The sequence below is a fragment of the Corvus kubaryi genome, unplaced genomic scaffold (assembly GCF_017639235.1).
Source record: "Corvus kubaryi isolate FWS band 111438036 unplaced genomic scaffold, C.kubaryi_AGA036_p1.0 65297, whole genome shotgun sequence".
Lineage (NCBI taxonomy): Eukaryota > Metazoa > Chordata > Aves > Passeriformes > Corvidae > Corvus > Corvus kubaryi.
In genome coordinates this window covers 20,824-42,975 of record NW_024581900.1, presented here as the reverse complement: position 1 = coordinate 42,975, position 22,152 = coordinate 20,824, and the positions used below count along the sequence as shown (strand labels likewise).

At 37.8% G+C, this 22,152-nt stretch overlaps 1 protein-coding gene across 1 annotated transcript in view; it reads left to right on the top strand.

Moving 5' to 3' along the window:
• Positions 1-2,293: 2,293 nt before the first annotated feature.
• The window catches only part of LOC121673254 (nuclear exosome regulator NRDE2-like), a 28,809-nt gene continuing 8,950 nt past the window's right edge, over positions 2,294-22,152 (top strand). Inside the window, exons 1-10 of the mRNA XM_042046416.1 lie at positions 2,294-2,450; positions 6,249-6,357; positions 8,431-8,643; positions 9,128-9,277; positions 11,676-12,138; positions 12,330-12,732; positions 16,333-16,466; positions 18,492-18,612; positions 20,619-20,794; positions 21,488-21,874. Coding sequence (XP_041902350.1) covers positions 2,372-2,450; positions 6,249-6,357; positions 8,431-8,643; positions 9,128-9,277; positions 11,676-12,138; positions 12,330-12,732; positions 16,333-16,466; positions 18,492-18,612; positions 20,619-20,794; positions 21,488-21,874 — 2,235 coding nt within the window. The 5' untranslated portion in view covers positions 2,294-2,371. The remainder of the gene's footprint in view (positions 2,451-6,248; positions 6,358-8,430; positions 8,644-9,127; positions 9,278-11,675; positions 12,139-12,329; positions 12,733-16,332; positions 16,467-18,491; positions 18,613-20,618; positions 20,795-21,487; positions 21,875-22,152) is intronic.

Sequence of the window (22,152 nt, the reverse complement as noted above, 5' to 3'; positions counted from 1 at the left end):
ATCCTTCTCTTTAGCCATAATTTGGTATGACTTTCAGGGACACAGGGCATAAATCTGTGTTTAGGATTCTTATAAACTCTATCTTTGGTCTTTTGCTTTACTCTCGAAAAGCACATTTTCTGTATTCTCTTTGTTGAGAAGCCATTAGCTACCATCACTGTGAGCAGCTGAGAGACAGTGTGAAAAATGACATTCAGCAAATAAACTGAATGCTTTTTAATTAAATCTATTTAGTTTCTCTTGCACTAGAGCATCAAAAGCTTGAAAGCGCTTAGAGTCTCACTCCTAAGAGAATAGGGAAATAATTATTCTTCTGTAGATTGGTGGTAGTTTTCCCATTGCTGAGGTATGCAGAATAAACACATTTACAGATTTCAGAAACTATCCAAATAAGATGATAACAAATATTTCCATGAACAGGAGAGTTCTGACTCAACTTTCTCAGTAGGACAGTCTCCCAATGTGAACTGCATGCACACTGGAGTTTTGCTCCCACTCAAAATCCTGCTCTGACTTCCTACCTGTTTTCATCTGATTTGCAGCAATGTAATAACCTGTAACCTTCTTTTAAATTTGGTTGATACTGATCATGAGTTCTAAAACTACCTGGAGAAATTATGCCAGGCAGACAGAAACACAAAATTACATGTTTTCTCAGAATAAAGGCTAAAAGGTGCACGTGGAAAGGTAATTACTTCTTAATTGTCTCTTCAAAATTGGTAATGTGCCTCTTTTAGGTGTCTTCCCTATCTTCTGTATCAGTTCTAGGTAGATACATATTTCTGTATGTTACATACTACATTTTCTACTTTCTAATGTTTTACTACAAAACCTCATAGATGTTAACATACCTGAACAAAAACTTGGCTTCATATCAGTAGGTGAGAATAAACTTAAAGCCAAACTTTCAAAGCTGGAAATCAGGCCCCACTCCTTTGATGACTTCCAGACTATCAGTGTCCATGACCACTATTTTGTTCTGAATCCTCTTCTCTCTGTACTTTCATACTTATCTGCTGTTGATGAATAGCATTTTATGGACTAACAATAAACTAAAGGTAGTAAACAAGGATTAAGAAATAGTTTTAGAGTTTTCTAAAGAATGAACTCATCAACATCTAAAAAAAGGCTGCAAATGGCAGCGACTGTAGAGTTGACAAAGTCTGCAGATGGTGCACAGGTATTCATGGCAATCAACTGGAAATCTGACTGGGAAAGGCTGCTGAAGTATTTAAAAAATAAATTATAAAATGACAAAAATATCAGCTCGGTAGATGTGAAGTAGTGTGTATAGGGAAGGTACTCCTATCATCTACACACAGTAGTTACCTATTACCTTTTGCCAATCATAAATGGTCTCTTGACAGATACTGTAGCTCAGGAGAAGACAAAAGCCGAACAGAATGATCCGAAGGTATTGAAAAAGGAGCACAAAACAAGCCAGTTGTCATAATTCCATACAATCCCTAAACTCACTAGCTTAATCATGACATGAAATTCTGGTCATGCATTAGTATTAATGTAAGAATTAGAAAAACTAAAGAAATTCAACAAGGAGACTATTATGGAGTGGCTTTAGCATACAAAGAAAAAAGGCAAAATTTTCAGTCTAGGAAGGAGAATACTGAACTACATTAATAAGATATAAAATTTTGCAGAAAAAGGGACTAGGGTGGTTATTTTTCCCCTCACAATGCAAGAATCAGGCATTGGCTAGAGGAAAAAAAAGGAAATACTGGTTCAGACAATACATAATTAAGAAGCAGAACATCCTGTCCCAGAAGGCACAAAGAAATAATTTTTCCAGTTCCTTTGTGGAGAGCAGGCTCATGGATGCTATCAGACATGATGGGTGACTCCCCGGTCAGGAGGCTGAGAGAGGCCCGACTGCAGCAGGTTATTTGTTCCCCGTGCCCTCCCTGACGCTGTTGAGACAGGCTACGAGGGTGCTCGGGCCTCCAGGCATACACTCACTAGTTCCCAACAGAAAGGCCACCTGGCCTTTTACAGCATCATCTTTTACACAGCTGAGCATTCCAGTCTCCTGGAGACATCGCTTGGGAGTTCTGTCCCGGAGAACCTCATGAAGGATGAGGGTGGTGGGAAGGAAGGGCTGGCTCTGGAAGCTCCATCCCGCCTTTTCCCGCAGCAGTCCCCTCCGCCAGTCCCGCAGTGCGGTGGCGGAGGGCGCACGATACACGAGAACCCGCAGAAAACCGGCCGCCCGCAGCGGCCAAAAGGCCAAGCTTTCCGGCCCTCAGCCGCCATCTTGGGTCCGGCCGGCAGAACTACCAGTCCCAGCGCGCTTGGCGCCGCGCCGCCATCTTGGCGCCGGGCAGATCGGGCGGGGGGCGGCGGTGGCCGCCGAGACATGGCGCTGTTCCCGGCCTTCGCCGGGGCCGCCCAGCCCGGGGAGCCCATCGCCGGCAGCTCCAAGGGCTCCACGAGAGGTAAAGTCCTGGGAGAACCGTCTTTCCCTTAACAGCTCTCCAGCGGCCCTCCCCACACACCGCTGGCCCCGCTCTGGTTGCCGTGCTTGTCCGTGCTTCCCCCGCCGTGGAGCGGCGGCGGCGGGGGCGGTGCTGCCGCTGGGCCCGGGCCCATCGGCCCGTAACCATCGCCCCCGGAGGCTGCGGAGCGCGGCGCGGGGGCTTGTGGTTTGTTGTTGTTACTTTCTTTTTTTTTTTTTTTTTCCTTCCCCACTATCTTTGGATATCTTGAAAAATGTTTTTTAATTCCTTGCTTATTAAGCCAAATCACAGTTGTGAAGGACGTGTTTTGGATTATGATTCATTCTATCACATTTACCTGCAGTTGCGAGTAATACTTCTAATAAGTAAATAATAATATTAAAGGAAATAACACTTTCTGGTGTAGTGCCAAGCAGTGAAGTAGGTACTACGTTTATTAATTCTACTGGACAGGATTTGAACTAACCGTTCCTTTTGCTTGCCAGGTTCTACCACCCTTAAATCTTCCCATTCTCTAGACACCACAGCAAAGGGAAACAAGAGAAGCATTTACCTAGGCTGAATTTCTTGTGTATTTGGTCCGGTCGGTATGGTGCGTTAGCTTCTTGTTCTAACCAGTTCTGCCTTACCCCGATGGCATAACAGTGGTTGATACTTGCTCTGCCAGTACAGAAATGTTCTAGCTGCATTTAGGACCCTTTCTGGTAATGACTCTTGGTGTAGGGAGTAGTGGACATAATAAGATACCAAATTACAGCTTCTAGGAATAGAGGAGCTGTTCTGCCAGGGAGAGATACAGTAAAACTCTCTGGTAATAAGACCTTGGTTGTATTTTAAAACTTTGGGAATTTAGCCTTTAAGGTTGTTACGGTAGTCTGTGTCGCTTCAGGCCACCTGTCTGGAAGATCAGATTATACAGAAAAAGATGTGAGATTGACTTGTGGATCCAGATTTCAGTTGTTAGCACTGTTTATGACTTACATTTTGGTATACTGAAAGATTTTTGTGTGAGAATTATTGACAAAACTGGAACATAATTTGTTTGGTTTATGTTTTAGTAAATATTGTACTTTGGTTTTGACAGCAACGTTTTAATGTAAGTTGTAAAAATTAAATATTAACTCAGAACCACATTTATGGTGGTGTATATCAAATTTCACACATTCAGCTTGTGAGAACTTGAGAACTTGACAGGCAACTTTAGTATCTCTCTGATAGATGGTTCTCTGCTCAGAGCTGCTGTGAAGCCAAAGTGCATCGTAATACAGAGATCCCAGAGTATTTTGATTTTAGTGTTATGTAAAACTGAGGTGCTTTTTGCAGACATTTAGGACTGCTTCATGGCTTTATTGTAAAAGTTGAAGTAATAATGTATATATGTTGGTCATGTTTCATTCAGACAACCACTTTGCATCATACTTTTAAAAACCTTCCTACACCACTTTTAAAGCGAAGGTGCTGTCTGAAACAGAAGTGGTGCTTATGCTTCCTGTGTTGCCCAGTTGCTGAGTTGCAGCAGCCTCTAGAGTGCTGCAATTTTGTATATGCTTTGTTACAATTATGTTGTCAAGCTTAATTAGTCTTTGGTGGAAGATAAATTGCAAATTTATCTGTAGCCATGAGGAGAGCAGTAGTAATTAGTAACCCTGATGACATTAGTAAGCGCCACATGCAGCATTATTTGCAGTCTGAACTATGCTATAGGTCAGATGGTGCAGTAAATTTTGCTGAAAGCAGATTTTCAGGATCCTGAGAGGCAACAAAAGGCTTCGTTTAGCTCTTAAAAGTTGTTGGTGTAGACATGCACTGTAATTTTGTAATTTTTCTTTTTGCTTGAGAAGGTATAAAGAGAATGCCATTGGATTACTGCTGCGGTTGTGCTCATAAACATGTAACAAGTACATGCATATTATCGCAAAATAGGTCTTTTATATCTGGTCTGTGAAAATGATAAACTTCTTAGACATTCCGCAAGAAAAAAGCCTAACAACTGAAGAGATAGCTGGATACAAGCATTTCGAACATCACAATGCATTCCAAACTTTAAAACACTAACTGATTCACTTGAGATTATTTACAAGCGGTTTGAACTTGCATGTTGCAAAATGGCAAAAATGGCTCATTTTTTTCTGAGTATTAGGTCAGTTTGATTAAATTCTTCAGAAAATACTGTACTTGGAGAATTCTGAGCTTCCCTGCTGTAGTCACAGATGTATATTGACTGTGCTACAGGGCTTGGTTCTCACAAAGTGATTCTTCAATGCATTAAAGATGCAACTTGATCTTAGCTGCTCAGGTAGAACCAAGCTACAGAAACAGGCTGGGAAATGGTGCATGGTGCTGTTCTGCAGCATGTTGGTTAGGCTCGTCGTGGGGGAGTGTGATTTGGTCTTGACAGTGCCATGAATTGTGGATTCTCCCATGCACAGAGATGGAGGTTCAAGACGAGCCAGGGAGGTGATCCCTCCTTATGGGGCCTTTCATAATGGGAGTGGACTCTTGGGAAACACAAACTGGAGCTTTGCTTTATCGTATGTACTTCTTGATGTGTTTAGCTTAGGTTAACAAGCTGTTTTGCAGTCTGCTCTGCTTTAAAATCCTTTTGTGGACAACAATTCAGGGACATGAGACAGAAGAAAGCTTTTCATACCAAAATTCTGTTTATGAAAAAAATACTTTAGAAGTAGGAGAGGTATCTGGCTTGACAGACAATAAGTTCATTCTGTTGAGGGGTAGAGGTCAGTGTAGTCAAGAACACAAAGACAGGAGTGTGACAGGAAGAGCACTGAGGCAGAAGTGATTGTAAAGAGCATGGAGGAGAGGCAGGGAGACCAAATTTGTTCCTTTTGTTATTATCTCTATCAGTGTGACACTGGAGGGGCTGCTGTTAAGTTCTGTATTTACACAAAATAACTTTTGTTGTTTAATAGCTAAGAAATTTCACATGCTTAAAGAATTCTAGAAATGAAATCTCTATGAAAATTGTTATAAAACTTTTAATATCAGTAAAATTGTGACAGAAAGTTTCCCTTCCACATCCTGTCAGTGTCTGATCTTATATGGTGACTGAAATGCAGAGGTCTAGGTGCAGGATGCTTAATGCTGACTAATATATACAAATTAGCATCCAGTGGCTTTCTTTCACACTATTGATAAGTCTAATGATATTTCAGTGACATGTTTTGGCCATGTATAAAACACTTGAGTGTTACTTATCAGTAATGGGTGTGCCTATCAATAAAATTGTGTGAAGAGTATTTTCTGCACAGTCAGTAATGTATACTTTTGTTAGTTTGTATAAATTGTATTGCATTCATTAACTACACCTTTTGTTTAATTATGCCTTTCTGTAATTTTTTCAATTTCACTTTTTAAATATGTAAATATTTCTATTCTATATTGTATATAGACATTAATGTATAATTAATATATAGTGGTAAATATATTATGATACAGTAGATCTTATATATATGTAACAAATTTATACATATATAAATATATAAAGTTAGAATTTTAAATGATAAAAATGAATGTTGGATAGGTTCTTTTTTTGTGTGTAGAGCTGTGTATTTTTGTGTATAGAGTTATGTATTAAACATAGCTTTCAGTATGAGCTAAATGGAAATTTCATGGACTGCTTTCGAATATGCTCAGTTATTGCACATGACTTAGTGACATTTACTGTGAATTTAGCTGTCTGCTGACTAGATTAACCCCTAACTTAAAAAAGCACAGCAAGCTAATTTGTGTTGATCTCACACTTTTTTTGACCTGCAGATTTAGACTGGCTGAGTAACCCAAGCTTCTCTGCAGAAGATGCACTATTACTGCACCAACGAACTACAGAAGATGCCGATCTCATTCCTGAAAAGTCACCATTAGTAAGGTAGAGTGTACTCCAATGTCTTTTGAAATAGCCTCTTTCTTTTGTCTTGCTTTTGTTATGTGAGACCAAATTCAGAATCTAAAAGCTTTTCGTTCTACTGTTCAGTATTTTAAAATGCTTGAACTGAGTCATGTGTAAAAGTATGAATAATGCTTCCAATGTCTTTTAACTTAAAATAATGAGAAATTGTACGTATGCAATTACATTCCCATTTTCTTTTTTTCAGAGCTGCATTTAAATGATTGTTATTTTGGAATGGAGAGGGAACTGAGCAATCATGATTCTTCATTAGCTTTTGAATGTCTTAAGTGACCCTTGAAATAATCTAAAGATTAAGCATTAGCTTTGTGATTTCTCTGTGGAAACCAGAGAAATCACCCATTTCACAGTTGAGTTTTTTATTTTTTAAAAAGCAGTTGACAATGTGAAATAATGAAGTATTACATGTATCAGGTTGTGTCTGGCTGTAGAATATGCTGGTCAACTGAAGTGGGTGATGATATCCTTTTACAGAAATGAGCTTTAAGCAGCCGTGTTTGCTGAAAAACTGTTTTTAATATGTTCACTAGACTCATTGCTATACTTGGCCTATCTACACTGTAACTAGCACTCAATAGTGAATGCAGTCAAGTTGTAGTTGTCGAGTTCAAAACTTCAGTCACTTTTAATTTGATGCAAGCTTCCATTTTTATGATGATTGGTGGTGGTCATGATATGGAAAATCTTTATAATACCAAGCACACCTGAATACATCTTTTTCTGTACTTATTCTTGCATTTACATGCATTGTGTGTTTGAAATGCAATCAGTGTTTTGTTTATCAGTCATGTATTCTAATTCTGTTTCTTCAAATCTTTGTAGGACTTTAATGTCATAAAACTAAGGATTTTGCAAGTTGCCATCAGGCAGAATCACATAACAAACCCACCATAATAATTTTATCTTTGAAAAAGACTGTGTCAAAAATTAGTGTGCAGAAAAATGTTTGGGTGTTTGTTGTTTGGGGGTTTTTTTTGCCTATTACTCAGGTACTTGGTTTAACAAAAACTAATTTGTTTTATCTCAGTTCAATAGAAACTAATTGCTCCAATGTAGTTGGTGGTTTTGAGAGGGTTTGCTTTGTTTGTTTGGTTTGCAGAAGTGTGTGTGTTTGTTTTAAAGGTCTGCTTAAGGTTCTTCCTTCGTTTCTTTTTTCTTTCTGTGTCAGGGCTGTTACTTGAGATACCTTGTTTCTGAAACACAGTATTTTCTTTTATTGAAATATTCAGAATACTGAGAGTTGTAAGAATTGAAATTAAATCACTGAAATCTTTCATTGAAAGATTGCAGAAAAAATAAGTTTAAAAAGAAGTTGTGCTTTAATTAAGGGTTAGAGAAGACCTCCCTTATTCATTTGATTATTAAGTGTGGGAGTTTATGTGGTATGTACAGTAATATACATGTGTTTTGCCAAAACTATGTGTCCTTTATGTGATCTCTCAATAACTCAGTTGTCTGTTGCACGTAGTGTTATTGTATTACATTATACTGTATTATATGATAACAGTTCCGTAGTCATAAAAAATTGTTTCTTGATTGGTGAGATTTGATTTTCTAATCTGGAAGTGATTTTAAAAGTGTGGTTTTGATACTTCCTGTGTAAGTCATAAAAAATCCCAGGGAAAACAAATCAGACTTTTTTCTTTTGCAGGTCACAGTGGAAGATTTCTCAGTCGTTTAGCTTGAGCTAAGTTGTTTAGAAAAGTTAGGAAATTTTATCATCTTGGTCATCTTCTTTAGTTTGGCAATGTTAACAGATGGATATTTGTGCAGATCACACATCAAAATGCCTTGACAATTAAAACGTTAAGGCTGGTTGTCAGTAATTCCAGCAGCTGAAAAATATAGTTGTTATTTAATGCAGATTTATATCACTTTTGCTGTATGTGTTACTCTACCTTCTCAAATAAAATACAGGGAGAAAAAATGTAAAGAGTAAAATGTTCTGAACTTTCTTTTTGTGGTATTCCTTAACAGTTTTACTGCTTAGCTGTATAGGTGTGTATATAGATGTATGTATTTTTTTCCGAGCAGGATTACTTCAAGATCTGAGTTGTCCGAGGAGAGTGATACAGATGAGAGTCTGAAACAGACAAGTAAGAAAAGGAAAAAGAAAAAGCATCACCACAGTAAGAAGACAAAAAAGAAAACCAAAGGAGATTCCAGTAGCAGTGAATCGGATGTGGACACTAAGCACATCAAGGACAAAGGAAGTGGCAAAAAGAGTGAAAGGGAAGCAGCAGCAAAGTATGTATATATTAATAGCATGCAAGATGTAAACTCATTGTGTTCTTGTGCTTGTCTCTTCAACTGAAATTTTTACCACTGGTTGATGATCTTTTTCTAAGCTTTATATGACTAAACGTGCATTCAAAGCAAGGGAAACAGATTTAGAACCACTTGTTTAATCGTATAAAAAAACTGTGACTAAAATATTCAGTGAAGTACTGTTGTGCAGAGCAAAAGCATGGTATGGTGATTATGAAATAAATTTTTAAAGTCATGTAGAGGCTTATGTTCAGTTTTTGTAAGCATCTTGTTTCCTGTCACAGATCTCTTGTGAGGGTTTGGAGAGGGGTTGCATTAAACATTCTTAATTAGTGCAAGAATCTTAATATGTGGCTGGGTTTGCCTTGTAGTGTAACTTCCTCCTCACAGAGTTAACATTTCCTTGTTTTTCATTTTAAGAGAAAATTTGTTGTATGATTTAATGTTTCTTTTATTTCTGCAGTCTAGGTAAGAAAGCATCAAATGTTACGAGCAGTCGCTCTATTTGGCTTGATGATATCCAGGCTCCCACAGCAGACACCTTTCGGATAGACAAGAAACCAGACCCTGCAAACTGGGCCTACAAATCCTTGTATCGTGGGGACATAGCAAGGTATGGAACATTGTTCTCTATTGGTATCCAAACTATCACAGAGTTGCTTGAGTCTGGCTGTGACGTTTTTATATAGAAGATGAGAAAAGATAACTGAGTAGCCTATTTCAAAATTTGACTTGGCTTTGGGCCAGTGTCAGTGGCAAGTGGTATCCCCTGGGGGTCTGTACTGGGACCTGTGCTATCTCATGTGTTCTTCATCAGTGACAAAGACAGCAGGATCAAGTGTACACCCAGTAAGTTTGACAACACCAAGCTGAGTAGTGCAGTTAACGCTTCTGAAGGATGGGATGCCATCCAGAGGGACCTGGGCAAGCTCAAGAAGAGGGCCCTCATGAGATTTAACAAGTGGAAGTGCTGCACCTGGATCAGGGCAACCCTCAGTGTCAACAGAGGCTGGGGGATGAACAGATCCAGAGGAAGGGCTCGGGGGTGCTGGTGGGTGAGAGCAATGATGAGAGCAAGTGGATGACGAGCTGGAAATACGCGCTGGCAGCCCAGAAAGCCAGTTGTATCCTGGGCTGCATCCCAAGCAATGTGGCAGTAGGGCAAGGGAGGGGATTCTGCCCCTCCACTCTGCTCTGGTGAGATCCCACCAGAGCAGAGTGCTCTGAAGTGCTGCATCCAGCTCTGGAGTCCCCAGCACAAGAAGGACATTGACCTTTTGGAGTGAGTCCAGAGAAGGGCCACCAGAGAGCTGGAGCACCTCTCCTATGAGTAAAGGCTGAGAGAATTGGAGTTGTTCAGCCTGAAAAAGAGAAGGCTCCATCCAGTACCTGAAGGGAGCCTACAAGAAAGATGGAGAGGGACTTTTTATGAGGGCATGTAGTGACAGGACATGGGGAAATGGTTTTAAACTGAAGAGTAGGTTTTGATTGAATATTAGGAAGAAATTCTTTACTGTGAGGGTGGTGAGACATTGGAATAGGCTGCCTAGAGGAGTTGAGGATGTCCCATCCCTGGAAGTGTTCGAGGCCAGATTGGATGGAGCTTTGAGCAGCCTGATCTAGTGTAAGTTGTCTCTGCCCGGGGGGTTGGAATGAGATGATCTGTAAGGCCCCTTCTAACCCGAACCATTCTATGATTCTTGGATAAATGTTTTAAAAGGCAAAAGATGGCATGAAATAATGGGCATAAAGTGCATGATTTTAGTTGTTTTTAAAAACGTTCTGTGTAGCAAACTACAGGGCCATCTGGAGATGGCAGCATGGGACGGATTCAAAGATAAGTTTTTGAGGTCAGAAATCCCAGGTTGCGTTATGAATCATCTTTGGGCAAGTGCTCTCTTTGGTCTCTGTTGTTCTGTTTCTATGTTTGAAAGGGAGGTGAAGGTATTGATTATTTTATACTAGATTTATCGTGAGATTTATTTGAGTAGTTAGATACCCTTGTAAAAAAGCCCAAAAGCTACAGGTATATTCTTAGCAAACAGATTTCAGCCAGGCCTTGTACTAAAATGTGTCTGTCCTATGCAATGCTGCATTTCAAGTTAGTAGAGATGAAATTGCAAGTTCAACATCCGTAGTGGGTTACTGGTCCTATGATGACCCTTCAGAACATTTCCTTGCATTAATACAGAAGCCCATCCAAAGGAGCCTACACTTGGCTCGTGCATTATGTATGTACACTTACTTCTTTATTTTCTCAGGAAAATTGTTTACTGTATATACAATAATACTGTGTATAATTCTTTGTGGAGGAGGGAGGATTTATAGGTTATATTTTTGTAGCGTTATATACCTTTGCAATAAAATTGGCTGGTTACAATTCATTTCAATTTTCTATCACCTTTGGACTGTCAGCTATTTTCTGAGATGAAGAGTGTTATTTTAGCATTGCACGCCACTGTATCTGCCACTGAAATTACATTCTTGGTAATATTTGAAGATGGTATTTTCCTATCTTAATCCATAGGGTTATTGTGGCCTTTATAAACATGGCCTCTCTTTTTCTCTTCATGCTTCTCTCCACTTTTTGATGTATAAAATGGACAGAGGCTTAGGGATGCAGAAGAAAATTACTGGACTGAACAACTGGTATCTTATTTTCAGTTTAAAATAATCTAATCTAAGTAACCCTAAATAATGTCTGTTGTTCTTTCTCCAGGTTTGTCTACATGGCTTAAAATGATAGAAAGGAAAAAGGGTTTTCTTCTGCTTGAGTATGACATACATTGTTGAACTCAGAGGAAGCTTAGTATGATATTAAAAGTGTGATGACACTGAAAGAATTTAGAAGTTGAAGTCTTAAATAAGGAGAAAGTTACCAGGTTCTTAAACTTTTGAAGCTCTACACATACATTATTTGGGTCAATTTGAATGAAAGTATTTCTTTCAAAAGGAGGTGTCTTTTCTAGTGTGTATTTTGGAAGATGTTTAATTCTGTTTTCTCTTTCAAGATATAAAAGGAAAGGAGAGTCCTGTCTTGGCATAGATGCAAAGAAACACTGTATAACTTGGGACAGTTCTGCATCAAAAAGGAAGCAAGTACAGAGTCGACCTGAGCGCTACTTCACAAAGAACAACGTGAAGATGCTGAACACAGATGGGATTCTTGTTTGTAATAAAAATTCTCCATCTGACTCGCCTGCTTTTATACCAGTTTCCCAAGTGGAAACTGATGATTCTTCTGACACAACAGAAGTTAATCCTCTTGGGATTTATGATCAATCAACCACAGTGTGGCTACAAGGAAAAGGGTGCAAGAGTGCAGACAATGGGTCTGTAAATACACAGCAAACAACTCAAGAGCCTGGGATAAACATGAACTCCATTCTAATGACAAAAGTGGAAGAACATAACAAGAAAGTCAGAGAAAACCCAAGAGATATTAATGCTTGGATGGAATTTATTTCCTTTCAGGTATGTATTCTAATGGACCTTGTTGCTTATTATAAGTAATGAACATCATATTGTAGTTTCATTTGTTTAGAGCTGTATATCTTCTGTTGGTTAAGAATGAGCTGTTAACTCATCTTCACAAATGGCAGCATTCTTGTGATTCTAGTGATCGTTCTTCCTAAGGTTGTAGTGATGTTTCTTTTTGTTTTAAGGATGAATTAATGAGAGGACCTAGCCTGTATGCCAGTAGCGGAGAGCAGGAATTAAGAAGAAAATCACTCAAGTTAATCCTGGAAAAGAAACTGGCTATTTTGGAGAGGGCAATTGAAAGCAATCCAAGTAATATTGATCTAAAACTTGCCAGGCTGAAGCTTTGCACAGAATTCTGGGAACCACCAGCTTTGATCAAAGAATGGCAGAAGCTAATTTTTTTACATCCCAATAATCCAGAGATGTGGAAGAAATACCTTCTGTTCTGTCAAAGTCAGTTCACTACCTTTTCTGTTTCAAAGATCAACAGTCTCTATGGAAAGTGTTTGACAACACTGGCAGCTGTACAGGATGGCAGCATGGTATCCCATCCTCTCCTGCCTGGCACAGAGGAAGCTATGCTGGGTAAGGTACTTTCTGTTTCATATTATGGTCAGATTGGTCTTCACAGGAGCTAACTGCATTAAGAAAAGATTTTCCTATGTATTGCACGAAGCTTTTCTCCTCTTCAAAATGCCTGGCATCCTGATTTCTTAGCTGAGAATTAAAGCAGATACTCCAACCAAATATGGATGTAGCAGATCCTTCTCTTCCCCAGGAGAGCTTATGATACAACATCCAGTAAAGTCTAACGTGTTGAGTGGTTTATAGTACAATGTCAAGACTGGAGAATTGCAGCCAACAGCTGGAGATGTACTTTTATAAAAAGGAGACTTGTGAAAAAAACAATTATCTTTTGTTCAGAAGTTTTACAGCTGATTACTTTAATCCAGAAAAGAGAAGGAACATTACAAGTCTGGTGTGAAATATTCTTGAGAATCCCAGTTTGTAGATGGAGAATTCTAAGCTGTAATACCATGTGATCATGCCTTTTGTATTTATTCTATGCATACATCTACTACTTCATAATTTATTATATAATTTTCCCTGGAAGGAAAATAAGTCGGATAGTTAGGATGCTGGAGTGGATTCAGGGAAGAAATGAGTTCATGCTCAGTTCTGGCATGGTCTTTAAATTTATTTGGAGCTAAATGACTTAGCCTATCCATTTCAGTATTGCTTCTCTATCTTGGTGTGTCATTGTGATTATTAATCTGTGAATAGACTGAGGAGGGGAAAATATTAGTGTTACCATAAATATCACCATGTCTTGGTTTTTTTTCTTTTAAAATTAGTTTTCAATCTAAAAGAGACTATTATGGAGGAGTCCACTTTTTTCATGTACATCATAGTCCAAGAAACCTCTTGTTTTTATCCAGTCCTGTAATTCCTGTTGGAGTAACGATGTTATGCAATATCCAGTCTGGACTTACAGATTGAGATGCTGGGTTACCAGATTAGTTTTAGGTGTTCAGATCTCATACGATCTTTGGCTGATTGATCTTGGATCAAGCACTGGAAAAAGTGCTGCAAAGGGAAAATGCTCTACTGACCAGTGGATATTGTACAGCCTCGTAGCTTCTAATTACTTCTGCTATCTCTAATTTCCAATATTTCAGTCACTTTTGTACACTAACCACAATGAATGATTCTCAGGACAAGTGTTTTATTCAGAATCTATTTTTGGAAATGGGAAGTTTTTTCTTTCGTTTTGTTTTCCTGTACATATTTGAACATGTGACTCATGAAATACAAACTCATGAAGCAGTTTGCCAACTGCTATGAGAATTTTTTTTTTTTAATAGAGTTTCTTTAGCAAGTTAACTAATATTAGATTGAAGTTTTTCTAAGTACTTTTTTGCTGGCAATATCCACAGATAGGTTAAAATGAAAATGCACTCAACTTCATGAGTGGAACAGCAACACAAATAACTTCTTGTTGTTCTCTTTTAAGCCTATAGTGATTTGTTTATGAATGCTCTCAAGTATTCTATTTTTCCCCTTCAGAATTCAAATGATAGGATTAGAGAAATTTCCATTGGGAGACTTCTTGTTTTGAGATTTCTTTATTAGTGACTCAACTATGTAATTCTTGGGCTGAGTTTTAATTGACAGTGTACTTATGAGGAAGGTTACCAAGTTGTTTGTTAAGCTGAAATAGAATATTTCACAAATTAATTATGAGGTGAGTAGCAGTGTAGGTGTACATTAGGCTTGTATCTTCAACCTTTGACCTTTGCTAAGGACAAAGTGTTAAGAGCTCTAATTTTAAATAGTGCAGAACTGTGCCATCTAGTGTTCAGTTCAGTATGCAGTATTATCTACTTGGAAATAGGTAGGTGCTTTTTAAAAGTATTTCTAAATCTAAAAAAGGTAAAACTGAATTTAATTAAAATGGTAGATCAGTCTTAATGTAAATTTTGAGATAAGAATTTATAATACTTTAAATTTACTAGGAACTGTTAATATAAAGCAGATGATAAAGTATTCTTAATTTTTGATGTGTAAAGGGAGTCCTGTTTTTCAAATTATACCTAGTGGTTGGGGAGAAACATCCTTATCTTTTAAGTCAGTTCAGCTGCAGAAGTGTCTTAGCATCGTGGACTGAATTAAGTATGTATTCATGCTTTTTTCAGTTTTTGCCACAAAGAAAATGCTGATCTTTGCATTTCTTCAAATACCTTTTTGTTTTTTCTAATGCAGAAAATTTTACACTCTAATTTATTTTTGGCACCAGTTTGGCAGCAAATCCTGATGAGACATTCTCTACATTCAGAGTATTTTAATCAAAGTTCATCTCTGAAGCTGAGAGACTAGGAAAGGACAATTTTTTCAGTGTAGTTGGACACAGTGCCTAAATCGATTAAAATACTTGGGAAGATTGTATTATAAACTTAATCATTGTTTTTGTTGTTAAATACCTTCAGAAGTCTCAAAGTTTTTGTTAACAGCAGTAATCATTGACTTTACAGAAAAAATTGGATTAAATGCCTACTTTATATCTTCTAGCTGAAGTCAGTTTTTTATGTGCATGCATCTTATATACATCTAAATTCCGATAAAAGGAGTGAATAACTTCTCACGTATTAAATATAAGATGATGATTAAGAGCAGTTGATGCTAACCTATGTTGGTACATGTGTATCTAGACACCTAAATATTTGGATTGTTTAAAACCCTCCAAAGCTAATGTGTTTAGTGAAGGAATAGTAGTATTTGAAGAACTGTTTTACTGTTTTCCAAGCTGTGGGTGATTTATTTAAGTCTTTATGGGCTTGGGGTTTTTTTGCAAGTTGATTATGATTTAAAGCAATTTGAACAGCTTCTATTTTGTTAGGACTGTAATGGAATTTGGAGTGACTGAGTGTCACTGAAATGTCCTTGAGCTGCCTCATAATCGAGGTGTTTGGAACACCTGTTATTTCTCCAACTCTTCCGTTTAAGACTCTTGTTGCAAAATACGAAGAGAAACACTGGGACTTTGCTTCCCTTTTTAAGCTGAGACTGAGGCTCAGTGTGTACTAGGGATATGGCAGTCTAGGGATATAGACAAATAATTTGTTGAAGAGCAAGGGATAGGGCTCTTCCCTAATTATAAGCAGTAATATTTTGACCAAAAGACTGGTCTTCTCTTAACTCAGGTCTTACATAAAGGAAAAGGGAATGACAATTGGAATGAAAATGATATATTGCAAACATATTATCAATGTAAATATGTCACGCAAAACTGAGACAAAAAGGATTTTTGTTGTTATCTCCAGTGGCGTGCATTGTGATAATGCCCAGCATCTTCAAAGAGGGCTATGACCCACAGGCAGATGTTGGATACAGTGACGTTCAGGCCATTGTATTTAACTTTCCATCAGTAAGGACAGTGCGTGTATGGCATGAATAAAAAGTGACCTCTTTGGCACATTTAAAGTGGGCAGTCCTAAAGTTAATTAAACAGTGACGATTTTGACATGCAGTTATGCTAGTTACTCCCTGTGTTTTGGATTTTGATACTGTTCCAAAACAATTATGTTCTACAGCATGTTGTGTATGTATTTTTATATTTGTGGGCTGTAATAAAATACTTTGAAACAAAATTTGAAATACTAAAATTTTATCTTCTTTACCTTACAGCTATATTTATTCAGCAATGCCACTTTCTGAGACAGGCTGGCCATTCTGAGAAAGCAGTGTCTTTGTTTCAGGCTCTGATTGACTTCACCTTCTTTAAACCTGACAGTGTAAAAGATCTGCCAACAAGAGGACAGGTAGCAATTTCCATTTAAATGGGTGTGTGTCTTTATGTATTTCAGAGAATCCTGTACCAGAAAAATGTTGATGAATTTTTAAGGACATAGGGAAATATTTTGGATAACAGTTTACTTAGAGGTTCTTCAAGGTGATGCTTGCATTGAAAAAATGCTTGTGAGTCCTCTGGAACTACAGGCCAAATGGCTTCTTCTACTGTATATTATATAAGTGTGATAACCAGTCGTTTTCTATCTTTTTTAATAATTAAAGATGGAAAAAATTGAACTAGCTGACCAATGTCTGTGTCTAGTTAGCACTTGCCCTGCTTCTTTTCCCCCAAAATGCTGTTGTTCTGTTACTGTTGATGGAGAGAGCAGATAGGCCATAAAATCTTTCCGTTCCATACAGTTTTTGCAAAAGTCTCTTAGGTTCTCTGTTACCTATTTCCATTAATTTGGTGGCTATATTAGGAAGACTTTCGTGCTTTCAAGTGCCTTTTATTCAACCCATGAGATACTGTTCAGTTTATAATGGTAAATGTTGAAGTACTAAATCACTTTTTCTCTTAATTTGTTCAGGAGAATATTGCACGTGCACCCCACTAATAGTAAGGAAATATTTGGATGATATTTGGATAGTATTTGGATGCCAGTAGCATCCTCCCACTGAACTGTTAGGAACTGTTTCCTTTTTAATGAGTGGTAGAGAGGCCACCATTTAGGCAGCTGGGCTACTGTAGAGGATAAAAATTGAATTTGCTTCTGTTACCTCACTGTCTTCCCCAGAAACCCAGACTCCAGTTCTTGCTCTCTCGATTAATACTGTTACCCACAAATGGAGCAATCTTACAGGTTAAAAAATAGTGGTGTCTCCTTAAAGAGCTAAAATTTAGAGTTCAGTCATAGCTGTCATGGAGGATTTGGTGTAATTGCACAGATACACAGTTACGGTTCCAATCATTTGAAAAACTGCATTATCTGTAGTATTTAAAAAATCTTAGAGCAGGATGAAAAGGAACCTCAATTCAAAAGGACCATTTTTAGGTTGGAAAGTGCAGTTCTTGAAAATAGGAAAATGCCGGATTTACAGCTGATCACACATTCTGCTGTCTTACAGAAGTGTTATGACTCAGTCTGGAATTACTTGTTTCTGTACTTTTTTCACAGTTCACTTTCTCACTTGCAGCAAAGAATAAATCCATGAGGAGCAGAATTATATTTTGCAGTTGCTGTAAGCCCTGAATTTTCTGATGTGTTGATGCTTGATTTTTCTTGGAGTAAATTTTATTGTTAATATTTGTACTAACAGTCACATCTCAATGTCCAAGCCAGGGGTTGGTACACAGCAGAAGCATGTAATAGGAGAGGGATGGTCATTAGAGCTACGGATACACAATGCAGAGGAGGGCTTGATGAACATAGAGATGACTGATTGCATACTGGCAGTGACAAATTCACTAGGACTAGAACCCTGGACTTCTGATTCCATGGAAAAGCACCCTGACCTTGTTGACCACCTTTAAACCTGAAAGATGAAAGTCCTTACTGATCTTTTTCTCTTGTCCTTAGTCCAGTCATATTTATGTGCAACTGTAACATTTCGATTTGACCATAGGTGTGTGACTGAGTTATCATTCCATTAGCCAAACTCTTCATGGTCCCGTGGAAGTTAGGGAGGAGGGGAGTTTTGGGTTCTGAAAGCTGCATCCTGGGGACTTTGGATCTTTATCTTCGAAGGATCTATAAAGGACTGAGGCACAAAAGTATTTTGCTTTCTTTAAAGCCTGTTACCTTTTAAAACAATCTTTATTTTCACGAGAAGAGCTGATGACAGTCCTTATGTGCCACAGGCATAACTGAAGTACTCAGTTGTTCCTGATGAATCTTAAGCAGCATCTAACAAAGTCTTCAGATACAGAAATTATATCCAGATAGGTGTTTTTAGGGTCTGGAAAATTTAAGTTGACACAGCTGATGTCTGTACAACAGCAAAAATTATTTTTCAATATGTTTTGTTTTGGTCAATCCTGTCAAAAACAATAGGTGGAATTCTTTGAGCCCTTTTGGGATAGCGGAGAACCACGAATTGGAGAAAAAGGAGCAAGAGGCTGGAAAGCATGGATGCACCAACAAGAAAAGGGTGGCTGGGTTGTTCTTAAGCCTGGTATGTGTGTGTCAGTATGTGTAGTTGTATGTCCATATGTTCTTCTAAACATTTTGATTAGAATTATATAATCTGATTTTTGTCATGTTTTTGCATACAAATTTAAAAAAATATTTACTGAGATCAGGATGATGTATATCACACTTCACAGGGAATAGCATGTTTTGAATGTTCCGTGCACGTTATTGTTTATGGAACATTTTTGTCCTTTATACAGTGAGAATTAAGGAAGAGGGTGACATATCCTCCACTTTACGTTGAAAAACTCAAGCTAAAGGTGTGAGTACTTGGTGGAGATTCATGACCATCAAAAGTGAAAGGAAGCTACTTCCCTTAAGACCCTTTCACCATATTAATAGATGAGGTGGTATTATATTATTAGATGACAGTTGCCTCAAGGATACCTAGATTTATGATTCCATTTCTAGAATCAGATTTCAGTTTCTTAAGCAAAGGTGTAGTTAAAATAGGAGGAAAACCTTTCCTTTCTCTTTGTGATGCAGAAAATGAAGGAATTGTGTCTTCACTTGGCTGGATTGCTTCTGGATGAGCAGGGATGCAGAAAACACTCCCCGCTGCTTAGCCTCACTTTGTCATGTGGTCTACAGCACTTCCTTTCAAGTCAAGGACTGTTTCTCAAACAGCTAAAGCTTTCAGGGAAGCAGGAGGCTGGAATGTGTCTGACCAAAGATGAGCAGTCTTTGCTTTTACTAATCCTACTGCTGTAGCAACTCTGATGAAGCAAGTTTGGGTCTGCTTTCAGTAAAAAAGGAAGTGAAAGTGCTCCCCTTGTCCCTGGTTTAAGATGGAATTTCCTTAGCCTGTTACTGAGGTCAGCAGTTTTATTTTTGATGGCTCTAGACATTTTGTTCACAAATTGAGAAGACTCAGTACAGAGAAGAGGACCACTGTCAGTCTTGGGCAGATCCAATATGTACCAGTGCTTTCCCCATACGTGTCAACCCCTAAAGTTCAGGTGCAATCTACAATTGAGTGTTCATCAAAAACCATCAGGTTTCTTCAGACTTTGATTAGATTGTGGAAATGCTGTCTTCTTTCATAGAGTTGCTGACTAAAGGAGATACTGTTGATCACAAAAATACATAGAGAGTAAAAATCTTGCAACAACCTGGTTGTTTTACCTCAAATTTAAGAAGAGGTGGGATTGGGAGTGTTTCACCTAGTTAATGGCAAATGTCAGGATCAAGAATTTGGACGTGGTGTAGAAATGGCTTCATTTTTGTAACCATTAAGTTTTGAGGGCTATTTCTTTTCCTCATCAATAAAAAACATCTCTACAAGCTTTCCCTTCGCCTATAGGTGCTCCTCAGTTTCTGCATGGAATTAATATATTGCTGTCAGAGGAAAAATATGGTAATTTTGTCCAGTAGTCCAGAAAGATTATAATAGTGGCATGTGGTTAAGCATGTCCATTTTTGTGTATGTGTCAGTACATGGGTTGTTTCAACTGCACATTAATTAAAATGCTGAAAATACCACATACTATAAAGTAACATGGCCAAACTTGTTTTGCAATGTTTAATGTTAAAGTACCATTTTTAATACACAGTGGTTTTCTTAAAATGTTTTATGCACACTAGTATTCATAGAGCATACTTGAAATTTTATGCCCAGGTATGAAGAATCTAAATTGCACAAAAGGATGACTGACTCTTGGCTGTTGCTTGCAAATTGGTGTTGATAAAAGTGGTCCACAGCCTGTCAGTGTTTCCTTTTCTCCTCTGTGAAAAAGTTTGAGTGCTGACACTAATTCACAGCTTTTAAAAGTTTGGAAGCTTCCTACCTTCCTATTTTTACAGACTTGGTGTCAAAACCCAGAACCGTGATGTGGAAGTTCTCAGCTATGTCTTGTATGTTGTTTTATTAACACTGTATTTACTTCCATTGTTAAAGTAGTTAAAGTGTATGTCATGTCTGGCCTTTGGACTTGGTGGATTAATTTTTCTTTAATAATTTTGTGTGTTTATATATTGATTTGATTTTAGATGATGAGGATGATGAAGAGATAGATGAGGATCAAGAAATAAAAGATAAAACTCTTCCCAAGTGGCATATTTGGTTGGATGTTGAATATTCCCGTGAAGCAAGGCACTGGTTACCTTGGAGGCCAGACAAAACCAAAAAGGAAACTGAAGAAGATTGTGAAGATCCAGAAAGACAGGTCACTGCGCTATAATAGAACAAGGGGAGATGATAAGACTAGTTATCCTTTATTTTGAATTCATTGCCATGTTTTTGGGTATTTTAGAAGAGTAATACTTTCCTTTGTTTGGAAAAAAGATCTTTTCTTTGAAATTCAAAATTTGCCTGAGGTTTTGTGCTGAGACTTCTGAAAACCATGGGAAGCTCATGGTAAACTTTGGAAAGTCTGGAGGCAAATAGCCTGTCTTTGCTGTTCAGTGATTCCTTTCATCTGTGTGGAGAAGTCTCACAGAAATATGTGCTTAAGAAGAGATGTGCATTAAATGAAGTTTTCATTGCCTTCAAGTCAGATAGTTGGATAATTTTTATTCCTTGGGAAATAGGTCAAGTCAGACACTGATTTTCAAATCGGAATGTGTTAAATGGCCTATGCATTAAAGTCTTCAGACCTTCATTTTCTAAGTTTTCTGTGGAGGTCTTTGTTGCTCACAGGCAAAGAAATCTCTTGACAGCAAATTTACAGTCTGACTGGAGAAACAGATTGCTTGTTTAACTTGTCCGTTTTTAATTTAAATGACATTCTGATACCATTTAATAGTAATTCTAAATCATATTGATTTGAAAAAGTTCTTTAATTATATAAATTATGGATTTTCTGCTTTTATTTGATTGCATAAATTAATGGAATTTGTTTTAATTTCGTTTTTTTTAGGTGTTATTTGATGACCTTGGACCATCTTTAATCCGTCTTTCTAATCCAAGGCTTCAGCATCAACTATTGTACTCTTTTTTGCAATTCCTGGGAGTTCCATGTACAAGTAAACCTTTTCCTTCCAGTCTCTATGTTGCCATGGATGAAAATAACATCTTTGACAGTGTGCTTTATGATGATAAACCACTGACTTCTGTTGATTTTCCACTTTCTGGATTCAACAGTATTGGTCATATGGATACTATGATACGAGGCAGGCATCAGATAGGCCACTGTAAAGAAGGAGAGGAGTTCATACAGAATGTCTTCCAAGTTCTGTCCCAGATATTTACAGGAAAGGAAAAATCTAACCTGGCCATTTGTTGGCTACAGTATGAAATATCTAAGGTAATGAAGAGTCTGCATATAATCAATTTTGTGATGTGTGGCTTTCTTCTGTTTTAATGTTTATATTGAATTTAAATAAATTTTCATGCAAGTTGTCTTGCAGGACTAAGTATTCAAATCGGGAAATGCCAGTTAAGATTGCACAAGGGGAAAAAAAAGCAAAAACCCCTTTTCTTCAGTGCATGTTACAGGGTGGCATGCTTGTAGCAAACTATTTTGAAGTTTCGGATAAATGTTATTATATGATACATTGTATGCTGGGCAGGAATCGCTGCAAG